Source organism: Temnothorax longispinosus, chromosome 4, assembly GCF_030848805.1.
Source record: "Temnothorax longispinosus isolate EJ_2023e chromosome 4, Tlon_JGU_v1, whole genome shotgun sequence".
NCBI classification, from domain to species: Eukaryota; Metazoa; Arthropoda; class Insecta; order Hymenoptera; family Formicidae; genus Temnothorax; species Temnothorax longispinosus.
Window position 1 is genome coordinate 11,383,130 of NC_092361.1, and position 15,366 is coordinate 11,398,495.

At 39.1% G+C, this 15,366-nt stretch overlaps 1 protein-coding gene across 2 annotated transcripts; it reads right to left on the minus strand.

Annotated features, from left to right (window-relative positions):
* Window positions 1-677: 677 nt before the first annotated feature.
* Window positions 678-11,713, minus strand: LOC139811183 (uncharacterized). Of its 2 annotated transcripts, none has more exons than XM_071775305.1 (5): window positions 10,905-11,713; window positions 1,547-1,630; window positions 1,314-1,457; window positions 1,066-1,224; window positions 678-976 (listed from the first exon to the last, which is right to left on the minus strand). In XM_071775305.1, exons 2-5 carry the CDS (start codon window positions 1,604-1,606, stop codon window positions 965-967), a joined length of 375 nt encoding a protein of 124 aa, XP_071631406.1. In that variant the 5' UTR covers window positions 1,607-1,630; window positions 10,905-11,713; the 3' UTR covers window positions 678-964. The 2 variants fall into 2 exon arrangements, with proteins under 2 accessions (XP_071631406.1, XP_071631405.1); XM_071775304.1 differs by lacking the exon at window positions 10,905-11,713 and adding an exon at window positions 1,714-2,295 and having other exon boundaries at window positions 682-976.
* Window positions 11,714-15,366: the final 3,653 nt, after the last annotated feature.

Genomic DNA, 15,366 nt, shown 5'->3' on the forward strand with positions numbered 1-15,366 from the left:
TTTAATTTTATTGTATAATATGTCAGCGAATACGATGCAAAGAATGCATTCTATTTGGCTGGAAGTACGACGAATGCAGTTGTAAAGCATATTTGCGAAGAATGTGTTGCATTTTCGTTGAAGAAAAATTTACCACAGAATGATTTTATAAAAAAGGCGAAACTATACACGACAGCATTGAATTTGGGTGGCTTGAACGAGCCTTGTTTTGAAACGTTCAACTTAGTTTTACATTCTGACCATTACTATAAAATCTACTAGAATTTCATTTTGAGAAATGGAAACTCCAGGCTCATCGAATGCATTCATAAAAATGTAGAAAAAATTTTTCCCACGTGCTGTGATTTAAAGAAAAAAATTATTAAGCATTTTTTCACTGTTTGTTTGTTTTGTACCAAAAATTTTTCTGAGAACAGCAAACAACGGAAGAACGTTTTTGGGTCTGCAAGCTTGAAAAAAGCTTAACCAAAAAGTGCTTAAACATATAAGTAAACCCTTTGAAACTGCTTGTTACTTTGTAATAAATATTATATATGGTCTATAAATATGTATTTTATGAAATAAAGTATCGTTTTTAAAAATTAATTCCTCTGGAGATATTGTGAGCATGAGTTTTTATTAGTCAATGTACATTATTATTATTATTATTATTATTATTATGCAGTTTCAGTGTTATTTATGGAGTAACAATCTTTTGGAAAATGAAATTTATTTCATACAGTTCAAAATCATTTTATTTGATACAAAGTATAATTTTTTATTTTTACACTAGTTTTATTTGATACAAAGTAATCAAAAAAGGCGAATAAATTATTTGACATTGTGCTGTTGTAAATATTCAGCAACTTTCGGATTATGAGAGAACATTTTCAAAATAAGATGTAACCGTTTCAGCTTACTCTTCAGGTAGAGATTTTCGACCAACAAGCTTTCAATTTTTTCATCTGTGTAATACTCTTGAAGCTTATATAGGGTCCTGAAATGAGTGGAAGTATATTAAATAAAATAAATGGAGCATTACATTAGTAAACGAAAGAAAAAATTAGGAATTTATGCGGCAATTACCTCAACATTTGGTCCAGAATGCGACGTACTTGGATTTTTTTTATTGTCGTCAGTTGACATTTTAGGATGTAACCGTTTCAGCTGACTCTTCAGGTAGAGATTTTCGATCAACAAACTTTCAATTTCTTCATCTGTGTAATACTCTTGAAGCTTAGGGTCCTGAAATGAGTGGAAGTATATTAAATATGATAAATGGAGCATTAAATTAGTAAACGAAAGAAAAAATTAGAAATTTAGGCGGCAATTACCTCAACATTTGGCCCAGGATGCGACGTACTTGGATTTTTTTGATTGTCCTTAGTTGACATTTTTAGCAGACTCTTCAGGTAGAGATTTTCGACCAACAAACTTTCAATTTTTTCATCTGTGTAATACTCTTGAAGCTTAGGGTCCTGAAATGAGTGGAAGTATATTAAATATGATAAATGAAGCATTAAATTAGTAAACGAAAGAAAAAATTAGGAATTTATGCGGCAATTACCTCAACATTTGGCCCAGGATGCGACGTACTTGGATTTTTTTCATTGTCCTCAGTTGACATTTTACAAACAGCCAAATACTTAATCTAAAAACACAAATATGTCAAAATGTGACAAAACTGCAACATGAAAACAATTTTTCGCGATGAGTATTATTTAAATAATATACCTTCTGCCCTTGAAATTACTGCTCCAAATACGTACAATGAAACAGAGTCACGATGTGTCGATTTACGATAAATATGACACATAAAACAAATTATACTGTCGCGCGTTTAAGAACACACGTCTAATCAATTAAGAATCAATTAATACTTATTTTCAATTTTACAGAATCGATATTTCAGCTAAATTTTTACATTAATCGCGAGACCGAAAAGCGTATTGACGTTTACGAAAAGGTTATGTTTTCACAGATGATTGGAAGAAAAATGGCGGACGAGAATACTCATATTTATAGAGCCTTAGTCGAATAGCCAAAACAGTCGATAATGTCAGTATTCTTCAATTACCACCGGGCCCCTGGGCAGTCACGAAAATTTACCCAGGATTGTCGGTCTTTAATAGTATCTCGTCGGTGACTCCGTTCATGGAGCCATGATAGCGCTAGCGAATGCGAGCTCCATGAACAGCAGTAGCGTACTAGCGTAGCGTTTCGTAAACCCCTGCGCCGCCAAATTTGAAAAGTTGAGTTAATAGATGCTGCTGTATCAATTACTTCTTTAATATTTTCAGGGCAGAAGTTGAGAGTAGTATGTGTGTAAATGAATACGATTTATTCGTAGTAAAACAACTTAAAGAAATAACGAAATGATTACACTCGATAAAAAAACAGCTGAGTAATGAACAATGGCCAATTTCGAGCATTAATGGATGTTAAAAATATATTTATAATAATTATAATATACAATCGAGTTAGTTGACGTTTCGAGCCATACTTGGCCTTCTTCAGAACATTAAATCATAAATAATACCGCATTAACAATAAAAGACTCAGGTACGATCCGGCGCTATGACTTCCAATCAAATCTCACCCATGTCTGTAGACAATTAGTCATGTTAAAGTCAGAATATATCGTCGATTGTTAGTCAAATTACAGGCTGAAATAGCCGTTTCCTATGTTGCAAGACTTATGTATATCCATGAAACTGAAGCGATCGTGCCCTTGCGATGCGAATGTTTTTCTCAGTCGTCTGTAACCTTTCGCTTCTAACACACGCTCTCAATAGACGATGGAAAAAATTCTCTTATTGCGTTCCTGTTGCATAGACCGCTTATGTGAGTCCGTTTTTATAAGTCTAACTTAATAATTAAATTCACGTAATCTCATGGAATTTTAATTTCGATACAGTTGCCACTAAGTTGGTCGGGCGACAAATGGCTGACGATCGCTTCAGTTTCATGGATATACATAAGTCTTGCAACATAGGAAACGGCTATTTCAGCCTGTAATTTGACTAACAATCGACGATATATTCTGACTTCAACATGACTAATTGTCTACAGACATGGGTGAGATTTGATTGGAAATCGTAGCGCCGGATCGTACCCGAGTCTTTTATTGTTAATGCGGTATTATTTATGATTTAATGTTCTGAAGAAGGAGGACTTGGTTAGTGGAGCGAGTGTGTTGTGCATGCGTGTGAGAGTTGCGGATAATTTAGGCGAGAGTTTAGAGGGAAATAGGATACGAGGTAGGCGATAAACCGAGAGAAAGGTAGGAAGAAGAGCTTAAATTTAGGATAGGATAATAGATGCAACAGGGAAGTATTAATTAGTGAAGGAAAAGAGCGCTAAATATTTTAGAGAGAGGAGAGGTTAGGTGAGAGAAAGCGGGAGAAAATCGCGGTGCATTCCAAAAGGGAGCGAGATTTGCGCCACGCATAGAGTAGGTAGCGACACTTGACACTAGACGGAACGGTCTAGGCATAAAGATAGCGGTTAAGGAGATTGGCTGGAAGAAGAGCGTGCACGCGGGGCGCACAGGATGGAGGGAGAAACAGGTGAGAGTGAGAAGGCAGCAATAACGAATAAAGATGAGAATCCGGCTACAGTGTCGGATAGGTCATGTAGTGAGAAAACGGATAAGGAAGTTTTTGCCACACCAAAAGAAGAAAAAAGAGGAAAAGGAAGACTTACAAAGGAGGAGTTAAGAAGGAGAGAAAGATCGGGCTCGCTCAGCATACTGGAGTTTATGACAAGTGATAACAGTACGGCATGCGAGTTAGCAAAAGCCAAGAGGAAAAGAGAGGAAAACGAACAACGTACGATGGAAATTTTCAAGAGAGATAACAAGACAGTGAGAACGCCACCAGGTATGGACAAAGCGAAGGATGGAGCCGTTGCGGTAGGTAAGAAGAGAGAAAAGGAAGGAGTTCTGTCAGCAACAAAGAAGGATGAGGAGGACGGGTCGCTACTAGCAGTCTTGAGAGAGATTAGAAACGAAATGAGGGACCTGAGGGAAGAGATGAGAGAGATGAGAGAGAGGATGAACGTCTTAGAAGAGGGTCGGAGAAAAAAAGAAGAAAAAGTAGAGGAAAGGATGGCATGCGACAGTACGGCATGCGAGTTAGCAAAAGCCAAGAGGAAAAGAGAGGAAAACGAACAACGTAGTTGGTCGCCCGACCAACTTAGTGGCAACTGTATCGAAATTACGGATAAGATAGAAGTGAGGCTATCAAAAATCGAACGAAGGAGTGAAAACAACGGATGAAACGACCGGCGGCAAAATGGAGGAAATTGTGGGAAAGGTGGCGGAGATGGTGAGGCAGAGAAAAAGAAATATGAAGGAAAGGAAGGAAAAGAAAAATAATTTAGTGATCAGAGGATTACCTAAAGAGGAAAACAAGAGCTTAATAGACACAGCGGAGACGTTTCTGGAAAGGGAGTTTGGTGCAAAAGCGCGAGTGAAGAAGATGCGGTCATCAGGCAGAGTAGGAAGAGAGTTAATAATAGTCGAAATGGACTGCTGGGAAGCGAAGGATAACATCATGAAGGAGAAGAAAAAACTGGGAAGTAAGAAAATTTTCATTGATCACGATTTGACCTTTGAGGACAGAGAAGTGCAAAGACGGATAAAAGAAAGGGCATGGAAAGAGAAAACAGAAGGAAAATGGGTGAAAATAGGTTTTAGGAAGCTAGAGATACAAGGTAGAAAGTATGTATGGAGCGAGGAAGAAAATAAGCTAATAAAAAAAGAAAATTTCTAGAGGACTGCCAAGTTAGGAGAAGAGTATCAGTAAGTCGAGGCATGCAAAAGGACAATAGGCAAACAACACGAATGGAGGATGGAAAAGTGAAGAAGATAAAGAAAGAAAATGGGCGAAAAATAATTTTTTGGAATGTAGCAGGTATAGAGAGGCAGGACAAAGATTGTTGGAATTACATAGTAGGTTTCGATTTTATAGGATTATGTGAAACATGGTTAGAGGAAAAGGGATGGGATAGAATTAATTACCAGAAACGCACATTTGGAAAAACATTAACGCTGTAAAGGAAAAAAGGAAGGGTAGGGCGAAGGGAGGATTACTAATAGGTATTAGAAAAGGCTGGATGGCGGAAGTGGAGAATTATGAATGTACAATGATTACAGAAAGAATTGCGCGAACGAGAATAGTAAAAGAGGAAAAAAGGCTAAATATTTTTACAGTATATAATGTAGGAGCAAAGAAAGACGTTGAAGAGATAATGGCAAAAATAACGGAGCAATGCGAAGGATGTGAAGGAGAGGATATTATTATAGGAGGTGATTTTAATATTAGAATAGGAAACTTAGGAGGTAGTAAGGAGGAGGAGTATGACTTTGAAAAGGAAAGTAAAGATAAAGATATAGGAAATGGCGGCGGAAGTTTTGTGGATATGATAAATGAAAAAGGATGGTATTTTTTGAATGGATATACAGAGGGGGATTGGGAGGGGGAATATACGTATGTGGGTGCGAGAGGGTGCTCGGTAATTGATTATGCAATTGTAAACGATAGTGCGCAAGAGCGAGTGTTGGAATTTAGAATAGGGGACAGGGTGGACTCGGATCATTTGCCTCTGACCTTGCTACTGGAGGAAGAGGAGAATACGAGACAAATGGAGGGGTGTACAGAAGAGGAAGAAGAGGAACGGAATATGTCAAAGAAGATCATAGTTTGGAACGAAGAGGCAAGGCAATTATACAGGGAGAGGACGGAGGTATGGAATGAAACCGAGGACCAGGAAATGGAGTCGGTGGATAGGAAATGGGAGAAAATAAAAAACGGAAGCTTTGAAGTCTTAGTGTATAAGGATATTAAGTTAAAGAAGAGAAGAAAAATAGGGCACAAAGATTGGTGGGATAGGAGTTGTACCAGAAAGAAGAGAGAGGTGAAAAGAAAGTACAGAAGGTGGAGATGTGGAAAGGGAAGTAAGGAAGACTATTTGGAAGAAAAGAAATGCCTGAAAGGGTGGTTAGAAAGCAAAAGGATGGAGAAGAGAATGAGGGAAGAAGAGGAATTAAGAAAACTGAAGGACGAAAAGAAAATTTGGAACTATATAAACAGTCGAAGAAAGAAAAAAGAATGGAAAGAGAATAATATTCCAAAAGAGAACTGGAGAAGTTATTTCATGGAGCTGTTAGGTGGGACCGAGATGGTAGGAAGGGAAGAGGCGTTGGAGATGCGTGCCATGGGAACAGAAGAAAGAAATGAAGAGCAGGTTCAAGATACAGATAGAGAGCTGCAAGAAGAGGAAATAGTGAGGGCAGTCAGGAACATGAAGCTAGGCAAAGCTGCAGGTGTCGATGGAATCCCAATGGAAGCATGGCTGTATGGTGGCGCAGCGGTAAGAGGAGGTCTAATTGATCTGCTGAAGCTCATTTGGAAGGAAAGTAAAATTCCAACCGAATGGCGAACAAGCATAGTTGTCCCCCTATATAAAAGAGGGGATAAAGACTGAACAGAAAACTACAGAGGGATCTCGCTGCTGTGCACTGCATACAAGGTATATGCCGAAATTCTAAGGAACAGATTGGAGGAAATAAAGGAGAGGAAAAGGATGATACCTGACAGCCAAGCCGGCTTTAGGAAAGGGAGGTCCACGATGGATAATATATTTATCTTGAACCATATAGTGCAAAGGGAGAAGGAGAAAAATACGTCAACTGGGAAAGATAAGATTTTCGCAATGTTTGTGGATCTAAGGGCAGCATTCGACAACGTTGACAGAGGAATTTTATGGAAGATAATGGAAGAGAAAGGAGTGGATCGCAGTTTAATAAACAGGATAAAAGAAATCTACAAAGAGACGGAGGTGACAATAAGAACAAGGGATGGATTCACAAAGTGCTTCAAGACGAAGAAAGGTGTAAGGCAGGGCTGTGTGATGAGTCCCGCCCTGTTCAATTTATACAATGCGGACATCGATAAAGTTTTAGAAAAGCGTGGTATAGGAGGAGTGGAGCTTGGAGGAGTGAGAGTATGGTCATTAGCATACGCGGATGATATGGTTTTGGTAGCGAAAAATAGAGAGGCTTTACTAGATATAATGAGCATGTTAAAAAGATTCTTAAAAGATAGGAAGTTAGAATTAAATACAGAAAAAACGAAAGTGCTAGTATTTAATAATAAAGTTAAAAAAGGCAGAATGACATGGAAATGGGACGAAAAAATAATAGAGGAAGTAGATAGGTTTAAATACCTGGGTTTCACGTTTAATAAGAAAGGTAATTTTTTTTTTTTAATTGAAATATAAAAAATATGACCATGGGAGAAACCCATATGGCCTGTTTACATGGGTTGAATCACAGATTATGTGTTGGATATTTATATAAAGGTCGTATCACACGCACACCTCAATAGAGGTGCTCCAGTCCTAATATACATTCATTTAAAGCTACAGGCCTATTCAAAATAGTTATCTCGAGAGGGAGTGTCGTTATGACACCCACGCAGCCGCGCGCAAAGCCCTATAAGTATTAGGAGGAAGATCCTCCTTGAAACCCAACATAAACCTTATAAACCTTATAACTCGACTCGCCTTTCAAATCTTTATATGAAAAATTAAAAATAAAAAACACAAAAAAAAAAAAAACGCACAACAAATAAATAAATATGAGGTTTCCTATCGTGTTGCACTTTAAAATTAAGACTTAAAACTTAAACTTACAAATCTAATAAAATTACGCCCAGATAACAATGGTAATCAGTTGAACGCTAACTAAATTAACCAATATTGCCTTAAAGTTGAGGCAGAGCACACCTCGATTGCGTCTATTCGTACAATTCCTTCAAACATCCTTAGGTGTAATTATCTGTTAAATTCTAATAAGAGGGTCCTTAATCATATAAAGATCGGCAATGAACATATAAACTTTTCCAGAATGAATGCCACTTCCGGTACAGGGAGCTGAAGTAAAAACTCCAACGAGTAGGGGCCATAACCGAACAGTCTAGACAAAGCCTTTATCAAGGTTTCACGTTGATCATCATATTTGAAGCAAGTCCAGAAAACGTGTTCTGGAGTCTCCAACTCTCCGCAATATGGGCAGTCCGGGGAATCCACCATGAGGAATCTAAACAAACTATCATGAAGGGACGAGTGTCCACATCTCAAACGATTAATAGAAGTAAATGCCCTTCTCTTAATGATAAATTCATCAAACCATGCACTTTTAAAGTCAACGTTACTCTGATCATAGAAGAATGAAAAGAACCTAGACCCTCTGAAGATCCTTTCCTCAAAACACCATTCTATTGATTCTTTGATAGTTTCATTTTTCCATAAACGCTTTAACTCTCTATGAGGAATTTCTTTGAAATCTCCACATGGGCCATTGCAAGCTGCCTTGGCGGCCCTGTCTGCTAGTTCATTCCCTTTAATGCCCACGTGCGAGGGGATCCAAACAAGATTGATATTCCAGTTCTTCTTTGCAAATTTAACCAGAAGGTTTCTTATTTCTAAGATCAAGAATGAGGTCTGGGAAGGCTTAAAGCAAGAAGAGATAGCCAGTAAGTTAGAGAGTGAGTCCGAGAAAATAAAGGCTTCAGACCATTCATGTTCCTCACAGATCTGAAGGGCTTTTAGGATAGCCATTGATTCCACCGTAAAGGAGGAAAGGAAGCCAAAGGAGGATGCACTGAATAATACCTCGCCAGACTGCGAAACAACCGAGAAGCCAGAGGAATTTACCTCCTTCATATTAGTAGATCCATCTGTGAAAATAGCTTGATTCGAGAGCAAGACCTGGCCAAAAATCTCATTAAATTTAGCCGCGGGAGCAGAATCTTTTTTAATTAAATCACCGGAGACCTTGTCCACCTCTAGATGGGCGAACAGAGCTTCAAAATTCTCAGGGTAGCAAATCGGATGTTCCCTTTGAGGGATATATTCCATATACTCCTGAAAAGAGGAGAGAGCCTCTAAAAAGGGGTCGCTCATGCGTCTACCATGCACAATAGGTCTGCTGTTGCTTAAATGTGTTAGTTTTTCCTTCAGGGGATGCGATGCGCTGGACCAAACTCTAAAAAGAAAACCCAATGCCAGATATTTGAATCTAAAATAGAGGGAGGGTTCGCGAAGTTCTGCAAGCATAACGTTAAGGGGAGTTGAACATCTGTAACCCATAACTAATCTGATTGCTCTCATCTGAATTTTGTCCACCTTCGTAGACAGGTCCCTGGAGACAGAATTCATAAGGAATCCTGCATACTCAAGTCTAGAGCGGATTAACGCCCTATACACCTTTCTAAGGACATATGGGTCAGAGCCCCACCACTTCCTACCTAAGCATTTGAGAGTTCTGATTGAGTTTGCACATCTCTTTTCTAGCTTCAACATATGAAACTTCCAATTTAGATTTTTATGAAAGGAGACTCCTAGAAAAAGTGCCACATCAGATGGGTGAATTACAATACCAGAAACGTTCAAAGGGGTGTTCATTTTCATTCTAGTCTTATTAAAAATACAAAACTGTGTCTTTAATGGAGATAATACCAACCCAATTTCCTTTAACTTCTCCTCAATACGTTTAATGGCCTGTTCTAAATTCTTTATTCCAGTAGCCAGCGACGGGGAGGTTGAGTAGAGACAAATATCATCTGCATACTGAAGCATATGCACATCACCGTGATTCATGTTATCTATTTCGGTAACATGTATTGTGTACAGTATCGGGCTCATTACACTACCCTGCGGAAGACCCCGATAAGCGAACCTTTTTTCATCCAACTCATGAAAGCTACATGAAACCCTTCTAAAAGAGATCAAATTATAAATAAATGTTTTGCTCTGTGGGGGGAGGCCTAGAGTAGCTAACTTACCAATGAGAACATCCGGAAGGACGGAGTCATAAGCTGATTTTACATCTAAAAACGCAGCTGGAATAGCCCTTCTCTCTTCAAATCCTATCAGAATATCCGTGTATAAGATTGTTAAGTTGTCAAGACAGCTTCTCTGTCTTCAAAACCCATATTGCGAATCCGGGATAAGTTTATTCGCTTCTAACCACCAAAGAAGTCTATTCGTCACTAATCTTTCCATGACTTTACATAAACATGATGAGAGTGATATAGGTCGGAATTTATTATTAGATCCTTGTTTTGGAATAAAGAAAACCAAGTAGTCTCTCCATTCTTCCGGAAAACTGCCCTCCTTGTAGAGGAGATTGTAAATTTTTAAGAGAAAAGCTTTACCCAACGGGGAAAATTTCTTAATAATTCTATAATCGATTCCATCCAGTCCAGGGCTAGAACCTAAATTTACCGATTCCAAAGCCCAATCAAGTTCCTCAGGCAGAAAGGGCAAGTCCAGGAAAGGATCCGTTCCCGGTGAACTCAAGGATTCGTCTGGTCGAGGAGTGGGAGCCCACGGGGGGAAAAGTTCGTCAATTTGGTTACGGACACTGTCAATTTTCTCAGCGGGAACTGCTCTACCTGTCTCAGTCCTATTCCATCTCGAATCAAATCTCCTCATAGTGTCCCAAACTATTTTGGGATTCGTATCTCTTTTAAGGGATTCTGCGAATTCCTTAAAAGCCTCAAGTTTAATCCTCCTTAAACCTTTCTTTGTTACCCCACACTGATATCTGTAGGCCTCATAATCTACAGCTCTACCCGTTTCCATAAAAATCTGTAGTTTTAACTTTCTTTCCGCTATCAATGCATCGCATTCCTCATTCCACCAAATACACGGAGGATGAGGAGGAGAGGGAGGGGGGCTCCGAGGATTCCCCGGGGTAGCCTCCCTCACCGCCTCCTCCACAATTGCTAAGAACGAAGAATACAAGACCGTGGGGCTGAGCTGATCCGACAACATCAAGATTCTAAGATCTTTGTCCATAATAGAGCTAAACCGATTCCAATCTGTGTGCTTATTGTATAATTTGGTTCGCTTACGTGGAAAAGAGGAGGGGCCTCTGTTCATTGACGACGTAATCAAAACCGGATAATGATCCGATCCCCAGGCATCATCCAAAGTCTGACATCTCAGTCTAGGAGCGATGGAAGCATGACAGAACGCCAAATCGATGGTTGAAGGGCCGCACGAAGCGTTGCCCAAGAAGGACGGGGCACCGTCACTTACTAGAACGAGTTCAGTATCCTCGATTGCCGACGACAGTAGCCTACCCGATTGACAGAGGAACGAAGACCCCCACGCCGGGCTGTGAGAGTTGAAATCACCTACGAACATACATCTATTAGATCCATTATTGTTATCAAATTGAGTGAAAAATCTTACCCACTCGTTTTCAGAAATTTGACCACTCTGAGGGGGTTTATAGCAAGATATAATAATAAGATTAAAATCGGAGAAAAAAATTTCAATTGCACATGCTTCTATTTTACCTGCACAGTCCTCTAATACAGAAATCTTTCTGTATTTAAGGGCATGACTAACTAAAATAGCCACCCCTCCGCCTCTACCTATAACCCTATCCCGTCTCACCGTATCGAACCCTCTCAACATGAAATTGAATTGTGGTTTAAGCCATGTTTCCGAAATTGCTGCGCAATCGAATAATGTACTCTGCCTTTCCAGTTCTTGAAAACGCTGTAACAAAGAATGTGCATTCCAATGTATCAACCTAAATTTATCCATTTCAAAATACGGAATGAGAAAAACTCGGAAAGAGAAAATTAAGAAAAAGTAAAAAAAATTATAAAAGAAAATTTACCTACTCAGTAAAAATATAAAAATGAAAAAGTTATTAGGATTATAAAAAAGCGAAGTTTTAAGGCAAAGCAAACTGATTAAGCTATTAAAGATTCTGTAATAATAATAACAAAGGGCGTTAACGCGTAAAAAGGTAAAAAGGAGAAAACTTTTGACAAAACTCTATTCTTTTATGGTCTCCTCATGGAGCTTCATGGTTTTCTCCAGCCTAGTCACCAGTTGGTCCAGTTGCTTCATGGTAGACGCCTTTTCCATTATTTCCAAGAGTTTGGAGGAGATCTCCGGAGCCACCTTCATAAGGCTAGCAGCGAATGTTCTTCCTCTCGAACTGGATTGTAGACTTGTCGCAAAGTTTGACGTAGACACGCCGCCCCTCGAAGGAAGAAGAGGGAAGTTTCTTGAAGAAAACACTGGCGGCCGCCGATCCTCATAGAACGGGCAATTTTTATTTTCCCTTTTCTGAACTAAGGCCCTTGCCTCCATAAAGGGAAGGTTATCAACAGCCATAGCTTTTGCAATCTCGAGGTTCTTCATAAATTTAGGGCATTTTCTATCACTGGTAGCGTGTTCTTCCTCGCAATTGATACATTTCTTTGGTTCGGAACAAGGCGTCTCCTTAGAGCTAACATGGTCCTCGCTGCCACATTGCAAACACCTGGGATTCTTTTCGCAAAATTTAGACAGATGACCAAATAGGCCACAGTTGAAACAGAGTCGTACCGACCTTTGAAACGGTGATGTATGAACAATTGTTCTATAGACCTTTATATGGTCCGGCAATTCTTCACCCAATTTCTGGACACAGACCGCCTCCGAGTCCGACCAAATACCAGTGGTGCGATCTCTTCTTTTCAGCCTGAAGAGGTCCGAGATTAGAATATCTTGATTCTCTTCCTCGATTACAGTCTTTAGCTCAGCCAAGGATAAGTCGAGAGGAATATTTCTTATAACAAATTGACGAGTTAATTTGTACTTCGGAATGTATGTTATAAATCCTTCATCCTTAATGAACTTGTTCCTCAGAGCCATGTTAGCCGCGGCCTTTGACGGAAATGTAACCCTCCACGTGTTGAATGAAGAAGGCGCAACGCTGTCATATTTTACGTTCGCTGACATGAGTTTTTTAGCCATTGTGATCATTGAGAAGCGTTTTCTGGGCTGATCCTTTGTCGTAGGGATGCGGAACAAAACTATAAAAGGAGCTTTTGTGTAAGCCCCATACAAGGTAGTCGACTCACTTGACCCGGACTTGCTGCCCTGATTCTTAATTGGTGGGATAACCTCTCCTTTCGTATTTTTCTTAACCGTACCCGTCTGAGCTTGTTTACCTGATTTCTTCGAGGTGGAAGACGTAGTACTCGAGTTGACTTGTCTTTTCTTACTGCTCTTATTATTCGCCACGGATCCTACAGCCTCCTCCTCTTCAGTGGAAGAGGGAAGGGGACGCTTTCTTGATTCATCTTCAAACTCCATATTTTCCGTCATTTCCCTCTGATAATTCTTTGACTGCGATAGAAAAGCTTGAAAGTCTTCTCTTGCGTCTTCAAAAGTAGGCGAAGCGGGGGACGGGGGGTTGCCCCCAGCCGACATGTCGGCTGAAAGAGGTTAACGCCCCTCTCGCGAAGAAATATTCCTCACACGCAATGAACCGAGCAGTAGCCCCACACAAAAAGACTCCCGGCAAACAGCGGACGCGCCTGTACACACACAGAGCGCTCAAAAAAGTCTCAGCTATCCGCGAATTGAACTCACTCACAATTTTAAGCGGGAGATAACTCGCCACCATGCGCACGCCACGATGGCGAAACCGGAAGTCAGAAAGGTAATTATGTCGATCATATAAAAGAGCTGAAAAGAAAAGGAAGGATCGCTGCAAATAGGGTCTGGGGTTTAGGAGAAAGATTATGTAAAGATGATTTTAGTAGGAGATGGACGCTTTTTAAATACCTAGTGAAAAGTGTGATGGAATACGGAGCAGAGATATGGGAGTGGAGTGAAAAAAAGGAGTTGGAAAAAGTCATGTTAGATTATGTAAGATGGATATTTAGACTAGATTTTTGCACACCGAGGTATGTAATACTAAGGGAACTAGGATTAGAGAAACTTAAAATCTGTTGGGGTATAAGAGCCATGAGGTTCGAGAAAAGAAGCAGAGGGAAAAAAGATGGAAGTTTAGTAAAGGCATGTTGGGATGAAAAGGACACAAAGGATAAAAAGAAAAAGGATTTATATAATTTGGAACGGGAAAGGTTTTATAATAGCAATGGTTGGAGCTCTGAAGTAATAAAAGAATTAAATAATGAAGGTAAAAATACTGAAGGCTTAGTAAGAATAAGGGAACAGGATATTCAAGGGCAAATAATAAACAGTAAAATAGTAGAAGCAAGGTATAATACAAGGTACAAAGATATAGAGGTGACAAACAAAACGCCGAGTTATTTATTAAAAGCGAACTTGGATAAAGTGAAAACAGGAGATGAGATTAGAGCGATAGTAAAATTAAGGTGCGGTAATTTTGAGGACGCAAATAAATACTGGCTTGACGAAGATGATACGAAGTGTAGATTCTGCAAGTCAGGTAGGGACAATTTAGAGCATTATATAAGCGAGTGCAACATCACAAGTATGTGGTTTGAGAATTTAGGTAGGAATAACGGGGAACGATTAGAGAATATATGCGATGACAAATTTAAAATGGAAAAAGGAAAGGTGCTAAATAGATTATGGAAAAGGAGAGAGGAATGCTACAAAAAAGATAACGATTGTAAATAATGTAAATCATAATGTATTGCGGCTTGTTTGTAAAGAAGAATGTGTTTGATGCGTGGATGGATGTGTGAGTTAAGTGGAATTGTAAACCAAGTCCTTTCTTGGCGTATAGCTGAAATAAAGACATATATATATGTTCTGAAGAAGGCCAAGTATGGCTCGAAACGTCAACTAACTCGATTGTATATTATAATTATTATAAATATATTTTTAACATCCATTAATGCTCGAAATTGGCCATTGTTAATTACTCAACTTAAAGAAACTATTTTATGAAACTCATGTTTGCAAAGCACTTCTGGATCCGACTCTTCAAAGTGTTAGGGTGCCATTACATGGAGCGCGGAAATGCGGAAACGCGGAAGCGCGGAACAGAATAGTAACTCGATTCCGCGTTTCCGCGACTTGAGACCGCACGTTTGAACGGAAAAGCGGAATCCGCTATTATCGTGTATGTATGTACCCTGGCTTGCATAAGATACTTCATAATAACCATCAACATGATGTTTGGATCTATAATATATTATACTGCCACTTTTATAAAATAATAAAGTAATCGAAGTATGTAAAAGCTTTCCTTTTCAATGTGATTAGACAGCTCCGAAATTTGATGGAGTATACTGTATCCGCGTTGACAACGGATTTTAACGCGTTCGTTCCGCGAGCTTGTTTCTCCTTATATTACATGGAGCACAATTTGCGCGGAAAAGCGGAACAGTATAGTGACAAATAGACATTTGTATTCATTTCTTAAAATTGTGTTTACTTAATTCATTGCAATTTTTATTAATATGCTTATCTTTTCAGCTTATCTATTAAATACAAGCATTTTAATCAATAAATACCGTTAAAAATTAATATTTTATAATTCTCCGTTTTACTTTTCCGCTCAAAATGTGCTCCATGATCGCGAAG

What these genes read in the sequence shown, in the direction of transcription:
- LOC139811183 (XM_071775305.1), bottom strand. Translation starts at nt 1,606, where the DNA reads ATGTCAACTGAGGACAATGAAAAAAATCCAAGTACGTCGCATCCTGGG. An exon ending in ATCCTGGGCCAAATGTTGAG is followed by an intron (nt 1,458 to 1,546) that starts GTAATTGCCGCA and finishes CACTCATTTCAG; the next exon opens with GACCCTAAGCTTCAAGAGTA. An exon ending in ATCCTGGGCCAAATGTTGAG is followed by an intron (nt 1,225 to 1,313) that starts GTAATTGCCGCC and finishes CACTCATTTCAG; the next exon opens with GACCCTAAGCTTCAAGAGTA.